Consider the following 8,951-nt stretch of genomic DNA (forward strand, 5'->3'; position numbering starts at 1 on the left):
AGAGAATTTGAAAGCAACAAACACTTATGGAGCACCTCCTGTATACAGAGCACTGTACCCTATGAGTGAAGCTTTTAACCTAGATGACAGGTGGTATGTGGAGGGGGTGGGAATAGGGGCTAGGCAGTGAAGGACAGAGAGAAGAGAAATAGAGAGCCGCATCTCATCAGGCTTCACCATTTTATCGAGGAAGACACTGAGGTCCAGAGAGAAAAAGCCACTCCATCATCTGGCAGAGAAAAGAAGGGCAGAACAGGGCAAGGTTGAGCAAAAGACTATGCTGACATATGGAATAAAGGTTGAAGGAAGGCAGGTCTCAGCTAGCAGGGTGAAAAGAGGGAATTCCTAAGAGTCAGACTTTTTTCAGTGCTATTGACAAGGTTATTGAAATCTTGCTGGTTAGGTGTTTGCTATTAATTCTTCTTTCGCTCTGGTCTCCTTGAAAATAAAGACCAGGCATTCACTGTTTTCTAATATTTCTATTTCAAACTACTAACCTTTCAGTCAATAAAAACAAAATTGGAAATGTTACCCTGAATAAGTGGATAAGCTTCATTTGCAGGGGTGGGGAACCTGCAGCCTCGAGGCCACGTGACCCTCTAAGTCCTCAAGTGCAGCCCTTTCACTGAATCCAAACTTCACAGAACAAATCCCCTTAATAAAAGTATTTGTTCTGTAAAATTTGGACTCAGTCAAAAGGCTGTACCCAAGGACCTAGAAGGCCACATGTGGCCCCGAGGCTACGGATTCCTCACCCTTGAGTTTATGTATTTGTATCAGTTCCCTAAATTTCTTGCCTAGCAAACTTTTATCAAAGATATGTGGTGTAGTTCTTCTTAATCAACAGCTTTTCTTTTTATTGCAGTTGTACTCATTTTGTTTACGCAGGAGCTTTGAATTTTACATTTTAAGAAATTGTTGTCTTTTCTCATCTTTTTTTTTTTGGTAGTGAATTTTTTCTTAACCTCAGATCTGAAGGATACCTTCTTGTATTCTCCTAGGGTCTTTTTAAAAAAAAAATTATTGGGGCGGCCAGGTAGCACAGCGAGTAAGAGCACCGACTCCAGTGTCGGGATGACCTGGGGATCTAATCCGGGCTCAGATACTCAGCACCACACCCAGAAATAACTGGCTGTGTAACCTTGAGCAAGTTACTTAACCCTGATTGCTTTAAAAAAAATTCTTTAATGACTTCTCAGGTTGAGGCTGCTTATCTATTCAGAGCTTTCTTGGGATATATGGTTCAAGAAACAAGGCTCCTTTGGAAGAGAGCTTCTTAAAAGGCCAGGCCAGGGGTGGACGGGCTGAGTCAGGTGGCCAGAAACCTCAGAACCCCCAAGAAAACGTTCAGGCCAGCCCTGAGTGATTGAAGAAGTCACAGTGAGATGCCTCACATCGCAAGCAAGCTATGGGGAAGTCTTGTTTCAAAGTTTTTATTTTTGCCATATGTGTTGGATGTTGTCAAGGTGCACTGAGATGTTCCACAGATCAGCTCTTGGAGGCTCATTTGTTTTCTCATGAAATGGACCAGCCCAGAGCTGTCCTTTGCATTCCTGATTCTTTCCAAGCCTTCCAGCCAACATGTTGCTAATCAGTTCCAGTAATCGCTGTGGCCAGAGATCGGGAAGGGTTGTTTTCAAATTGATGCAGGAGGTAGAAGGGCCTTGGTGTCATTTGGGGAGTGTTGTTATGTGTTCTTACAACAATCTGGACTCTTACGTGGTTGGCATTTAAAGGAGGAGAATGTCTTTAGTCCTAAAGACAATGGGTCCTTGGGGGCATCTTGGGCCTGGTTTGCTGTTGCAGCTTTCTAACTTTGGAGAGTTTGAATCTCAGCTCTGCTGCAAATTTCCTTGGGAAAATCTTTCCCCTTCTCTGGGCGCCAGTTTCTTCCTGTGTTAAATGAGGAGCTTGGATGAAATGCTCTCTAAAGTGCCTTCCAGCTCCAAATCCTGCGGTAACCTCTCAGATCAAGTGGATCAATGGTTCCCATTTTCTTTTGTCTGATGCTGATGTGCAGGGGCAGAGCTGGCACCTGGAAAGGCTCCCATGGCTCTCAGTGTAGCCTACAGATTTCGAAGCCCCCCCTGCATATGCTTGGCTCCTGTGACCCCGGCCGGGCTTCATCAAACACAGCTTAGATGGCCCTAGGTCTGGAGACGCCAGCAGAGCCAGGGAGAGAGGCCCCATTGTGGCCTTTTTGGAAGCTGAAGGCTTTGGAAATGCAACCAAACAGAAGACTGGAGTCACTTTAGCTGCCATGTACCTGAAATGACCCCATGACATCCTGCTCTTCTCTGAAGACCCCGATGGTCTGAAAAGGGGTCATGGTGTCCGGGGCAGAGCACTGGATTCAGAGTCAGAAGAAAGTGGCTTCAAATCCTGCCTCAGACACTCCAGAGATGGGTGACCCTTAGAGAACGCTGCCTCCAGAGTGAGCACTCGTGGACATGGAAGCAGACTTCTTTTACTTTCCTGATTCTTCCTGCTTTTGTGTGTATGTGTGTGTGCACACCTTTGCAACATGGCTAATATGGAAATGTGTTTTGGATGACTTCACGTGTATAATTGATATCATATTGCTTGTCTTCTCAGTGGGTGAGGGAGGCTCAGGAGGGAGTGAGAGAATTTAGAAATCAGATTTTTAAAAAATGAATATTAAAATTTTAAAAAATGTAAATGGGAAATATTTAACGAAATAAAAATATAAGTTAATAAAAAAAGAGATATGTGACCCCAGACAAGTCACATCACCTCTCTGGGCTCAGCTTCCTCAGCTGCAAAGTGTATATGTATAGTGGTCAGGAGAACTTGATGGCTCCCAACATTCCTTCCAGCTCCAAATCTGCTGCTATGACATGCCACCTGCCCCATGAAGCCTTTTCTGATTTCCCCAGTGGCCAGCGACTTTCCTTTTTAGATTTAGATAGAAATCTGTCTATAATTTTTATTGTGATGAGATCAAACCTGAGTGAAAGACCCCTTCTCCCAGCACTGGTGAGCATGATATTCTTGTTTAAGAATTGCCTGGGTTACTGAGAGGTGCGTTAGCCAAAGGCATTACTTGATCCTAGGTCTTTCTGGTTCTCAGGCCATTTCTCTACCTTGCCATGGTGTGTGTGTGTGTGTGTGTGTGTGTGTGTGTGTGTGTGTGTGTATGTGTGTATGTGTGTGTGTTTGTGTGTGTGTATATGTGTGTGTGTACATATTTTACTGATGCTTTTTTTTTTTTACAGCACTCTTGTTTCCTGGGGATCCTTCCACCTTTCCCACCATGGAACCCTCCCTTGCAATAATGTATAGATAGGCAAAGTAAACCAATATGTTGGCTATGTCTAACAGTGTGGATCACATCCTGCCCCCATATTCATCCACTCTACCGAGAGGAGAGAGCTAGCCATCATCATCAGTCTCCCAAAGGCCCAGTTGGGCTACATTGATTCGAGTTCTGCTGTAGGTCATCATGGTTTTCTTGGATGTGATTTTGGCTGTTATGTAAGTTACTCTCTTAGCTCTGCTCACTTCGTTCTGTATCAGCTCAAAAAGTCTTCCCAAGTTTCTCTGAATCCTTCATATACATAATTTCTGGTGGTGAAATAATATCCCACAATTGTGTATCAGCCATTCTTTAGTCAGTAGGCACCATCTTGCTCTCAGTTCCTCAAAACTACAAAAAGTTCTGTTATCAATATTTCTGAACCTCCTTTTAAGGGCATGTGTCCGGCAGTCACATGGCTGAGCCGAGTCATACATACGTTTGAGTGACTTTTCTCATTTAGACCCAAAATGGGTTTTTTTTAGTACGGTTGGACCAATCCATTGCCCCAGCTGTGGCTCCACAGTTCCTTCGCCATCTGCCGTGTATCTTCGTCAGACTGATCAACGTGATGTGAAAATACAAGAACATTCTTAATTGCAATTCTTTTGTTATTAATGACTTGGAACTATCTTTCATGTGGTTACTTATAGGTTGTATTTCTTCTTTTGAAAATTGCCTGCTCCTACCTTTTGATCTTCTGGGGCAATTCTCTTATGCTTACAGAATACTGTTCTAGCTGACCTTCATATCATAAGGTTTTAGGCTTTCCAAAGTGTTCTAGAGGCCTTATTGCATTTACTTCCCCCAGCAGGCCTTGGAGGCAAACATGAGAGGATTATCCTCCTTTTAGAGAGGAGGAAACTGAGGCACACTGATGTTATGTGATTTGCCTGTGGTTACATAGCTAAGAAGCGTCCGACCCAGGCCTTCTGCACTCATTCTGCTCCTCCTACTCACGAGAGCGTGACCATCCTGACCGCCCAGCCAAGGACTCGCCCTGGAGGTCCAGGCCAGCTGCCCTCCTCGGTCTGTGCAGTTTCCCCAGAGAACTTGGAGACCAACGTTGTAGCGGTTGCCGAGGACAGAGGCGCCTTCCTTATTTTTGTTATTCTCATGTCCAAAGTCTCAAACTCCCCCTGGATTATTTGTTTCTTTTCAAATGAGCCTGAAATATGATCCAGCTGTTTGAGATTGGTGGCGCCTCATGCCTTTCATCTCATTTGTTCAAAGAGCCAGGGAGCTCAAGTGTCCTCACTGAGAACACTGGCACTCATCTCCAAACAAACTCACACCTTATCTCTTATTCTGCATCAACCAGCTCATTAAACTGGGTTTTGATGTTTGACTGTATTTTTATCCTCTGCGGATGGTTTTTCTCTCTGCTTGACTCTTCACCAAAAAGATTTAGCCTTTAAGTCTCCAGAGAGCCAGGCACCAGCGTGTGTCTGCTGGTGGCATCTCGGCTGACGGCCAGAGAGTAGTGGGCCGAGGAAAGGATCCCTTGAGGTCAGCCCCAACCTAGAACAGCAGTGGGCCCAGAATCCTGGGATGTTCAGTCATCGCCTTAAAGGCCATGTAGCACAACCCTCATATTATGCAGATGGGGAAACTGAGTACAGTTGGTAAGTGGCTGGACCAGCGTCCTGTGGATAGTAAGGTATGGAATCAACTCCTCCAGTGCCAGAGCTAGCGCCCCCTTCACCATGATGCTGCCTCTCCCACGTTCTAAGCAAATAACTGGATGGACGAATGTGAGTGACTGAATGGATGTGGGTCAGACAAGCTGGCAGAGTGCAGCTGAGCAGGGACTGTTTCATTTTTGTGTCTTTGTGTCCCTGAGTTGGGCCAAGGATGTAGTGACCGTCCCATACGTGCCAATCGAATTAAGCTGGTTTGGGGTCAGCAGAAGGCATTCCTACCACACCCACCATCTTAAAGTGGTTTTTTCTCGGTTGCCTTCTTCTCTAGGTGATCAACGTTGATGGCTCGAAGAGAAGAACCCTCCTGGAAGATAAGCTTCCCCATATATTCGGCTTCACCTTGTTGGGGGACTACATCTATTGGACAGACTGGCAGAGGCGGAGCATCGAGCGTGTCCACAAGGTCAAGGCCAGCCGGGACATCATCATTGACCAGCTGCCTGACCTGATGGGCCTGAAAGCCGTGAATGTGGCCAAGGTCCTCGGTGAGGAGGAGAGGCGGAGGGCAGGAGGGAGGCAGGTGGGGGTGGTCCCTCGGCTGCTTCAGGGCTGGGCAGCCCCCGCTTGTCCCTTCTCCTTTCAGGGGACCCCAGCTTTCCCTTTGAACCCTTGGGAGGAGGGGGAAGGGAAGGGGAGACAATAGGTCCTTCCTCATCGAAAAAACTCACACTCAGTCCCTGGGTTTCTTCATGTTTAGCAGGAAGGTATCTCTTATTTTATCTTGGAGCACCATGGGGAAAAGGAGTTATCTTTATGCACATTTTTGCCCTTTGGTTTCACGTATAAACACATTGTGTGAAAATTCACATTGAGACAGAAAAATAATCCAGAACACAAGCATTCTTCACTTTTGCTGAAAGGATCCCAACTCCCTATCCCAGGAAATTCCTGTCCTGCAGGCATCATCAAACATTGTTAAGCATTTACTGTGTGCCAGACAATCTGCTACCAGCTAAGGATCTAAGAAAGGCAAAAATGCTGCTCAATCTCAGAGAACTTGTGCCCAAGTAAAACGGTGTGTGTCAGGATGATCCCGGGGACTGTGTCAGCACAGGGGCTCTGGGGAGGAGTCTCCCAGAGCACTGCGGGGGTCAGGGACTTGGCCGCAGCCCCCCCCCCCCCAGCCGGGATGAGTTAGAGGCAGGACTGAACCCACCAGGCTGCATAAAATGAACAAAATTAAAACAACCGTTAAAATGGCACTTTGTCTTCTGAAATGATACATCCTCATATAAAATGTCATCCCCTCATGCCAGTCATTCATTCATTTGAGCAAGGACAGAGGCCACACTTGTCATCCCTGTAGTGGGGGGTTGCAGGATCTGGCGAGGCGAGCCACCTGCCAGGGCCGGCCATCGGGAATGATGGGAAGAAGGCAGGGTTTTTGAGTTCTAGGACCTGATGTGAAATAGGGTTGATTTAGACATGGGAGAGATGATCAGCTGGCCTGAAAGAACATGGCTAACCACTGTCTGTTTTACCAAAATAATTGAGTCTTTGGTCAACAGCAAACAAAATCCAGACCCTTGGAGCTTGTGTTTGGGAACCTGAGAAAGTAATTACAAAGTCTCAGAGCCAGGAGGGGCCTTGGAACATAGAATATAGAACACATAATCTGGGGGGCCTTGGAACATAGAGCACCTGAGCTGGGAGGGGCCTTGGAACATAGAACATAGAATGCCTAAGCTGGGGGGCCTTGGAACATAGAATGCCTGAGCTGGGAGGGACCTTGGAACATAGAACATAGAGCACCTGAGCTGCGAGTGGCCTTGGAACATAGAACATAGAACATCTGAGCTGGGGGGCCTTGGAACATAGAGCACCTGAGCTGGGGAGCCTTGGAACATTGAATGGGACTGGAGTGGGAGCCCCAGTATCCAGCCCCAGGCAGATACGCTTTTCCCCATCTGCCCTTGCTACCCTGACTGCCCACCATCCTCAGTGACCCCCATGCATCCTTGAGCCTGTGGCAGCATTTCTTTGCTGGCTTGCTTGACTCAGAGGCCCAATGCTTGCTTTCAGGCACCAACCCGTGTGCGGAGAAGAATGGGGGTTGCAGCCATCTTTGCTTCTTCACTCCCCACGCAACCAAGTGTGGCTGCCCCATTGGGCTGGAGCTGCTGAATGACCTGCAAACCTGCATCATTCCTGAAGCCTTTCTGGTCTTCACAAGCCGAGCCGCCATCCACAGGATCTCTCTGGAGACCAATAACAATGATGTGGCAATCCCATTGACTGGCGTCAAGGAGGCCTCTGCCCTGGACTTTGATGTCTCCAACAACCACATCTACTGGACGGATGTTAGTCTGAAGGTATCGCTGTTTCTGTATCACCAGTGGTCTGTGGGCTCTGACTGCAAAGGCTCAGCCTAGGCTGAGGTGGGGAGGGCTTGTGGGACTCGGGAGAGGCTGTGAGGTCAAGTGGGGGCTTGACCCTTCTAAACCACTTGTGTGACTTCAGCACACTCAGCTGGACTTGGTCCTACAGACACCTGTTTCAATGATCTGCTTTAAAACCAGGGGTTTTCACCTGCTTTTGTGTCCTGAACCCCATGGACAGCAGCCTAGGGAAGCCCAGGGCCCCTCTCAGAATCGTGTTTTTAAATGCCTTAAATAAAATACAGAAAGTGACAAGGGAATTCAACTGAGATAAAATGATTAGAATTTTTTTAAAATAAAGGTCATAGACCCCAGCTTAAGAAACCCTGTTATGAACGCTTCTTACATGCTTCAAGGGGCAGAAAAACCATGTTCCCTCTTGAATATTAACGTCATCTGCTTCCACCTGCTCCTGCTGCTTCTTCCAAATGCCATGGTTTAGCATGACCTTCACAGGGACCAAAAAAAGTGGATTTGTGGGATGCATATGGGTCAAGAAGCATGGAGCTGTTGAGGTATAGTGGATAGAATTCTGGGCTTGGAGCTGCAAAGACCTGGGTTTGAATCCTGCATTGGACATTTATTACTGTGTGAACTTAAGCAAGTCACTTTCCAAGTCTTGGCTTCAGTTGCATCATCTGTGAAATGGGGTGGGGGGGGGGGCTTGCCGGCCTGCCTCTAGATCACCTCTGGCTCCAAGTCCAGGAGCCTGTCCAGGGACTTCTCATCTGGGCTCTCCATTCACCCAGTTTGAGTTGAGAGCCATAGTTCATCAGGATTGGTTCCCTTTGTAGGCCTGGTTATTTTTGTTTGCACATTTCTTTTCTTTCTTTTTTTTAATCGATTGGGGTTAAGTAACTTGCTCAAGGTCACAGGACCAGGTGTTTCTGGGTGGGTGCTAAGTGTCTGAGCCCGGATTCGATCCCAGGTCATCCTGACACTGGAGCTGGTGCTCTTACACGCTGTGCTACCTGGCCGCCCCTTGGTTTGCACATTTCACAACATGATTCTAGGAAGGCTCCCCCAGACCTGCCCGAGGGGCCCAGGACACAGAGAAGGTGACTCTAGGTTGACTGTCTCTCAGAGGACAAAACATTGCCTTTCCCTCTTGTGCTTAGGCCATCCAAACAGAGGCGCATTTCTGAGACATTGCCTCAGATTCTGCAGTGGCCTTCTACTACACCTTGTGAACATTTTGGAGGCTGGGTGCCCCTCCCCCCCCATCTCTGTCTCTGTCTCTCTCTGTCTCTGTCTCTCTCTCTGTGTCTCTGTCTCTCTGTCTCTCTCTCTCTTTCTCTGTCTGTCTCTCTCTGTCTCTGTTTCTGTCTGTCTCTGTGTCTCTGTCTCTCTCTCTGTGTCTCTGTCTCTCTCTGTCTCTGTGTCTCTCTTTGTGTCTCTCTCTCTGTGTCTGTCTCTGTTTTTCTCTCTCTCTGTGTCTCTGTCTCCCTCTCTCTCTGTCTCTCTGCCTCTTTCTCCTCTCTGTCTCTCTGCATGTCTCTCTGTCTGTCTGTCTCCTCTCTCTCTCTCTCTCTCTCTCTCTCTCTCTCTCTCTCT

General features: G+C 47.4%; 1 protein-coding gene across 1 annotated transcript in view; it reads left to right on the forward strand.

The window, feature by feature from the left end:
• Positions 1–8,951, forward strand: part of LRP5 (LDL receptor related protein 5) — a 138,142-nt gene that overhangs the window by 104,401 nt on the left and 24,790 nt on the right. Inside the window, exons 8-9 of the mRNA XM_069066525.1 lie at positions 5,288–5,504; positions 7,042–7,331. Coding sequence (XP_068922626.1) covers positions 5,288–5,504; positions 7,042–7,331 — 507 coding nt within the window. The remainder of the gene's footprint in view (positions 1–5,287; positions 5,505–7,041; positions 7,332–8,951) is intronic.

This window comes from Petaurus breviceps, unplaced genomic scaffold (assembly GCF_028583685.1).
Source record: "Petaurus breviceps papuanus isolate PSGF00001 unplaced genomic scaffold, PetGlider_PUasm1.0 90721, whole genome shotgun sequence".
Classification (NCBI taxonomy): Eukaryota; Metazoa; Chordata; class Mammalia; order Diprotodontia; family Petauridae; genus Petaurus; species Petaurus breviceps.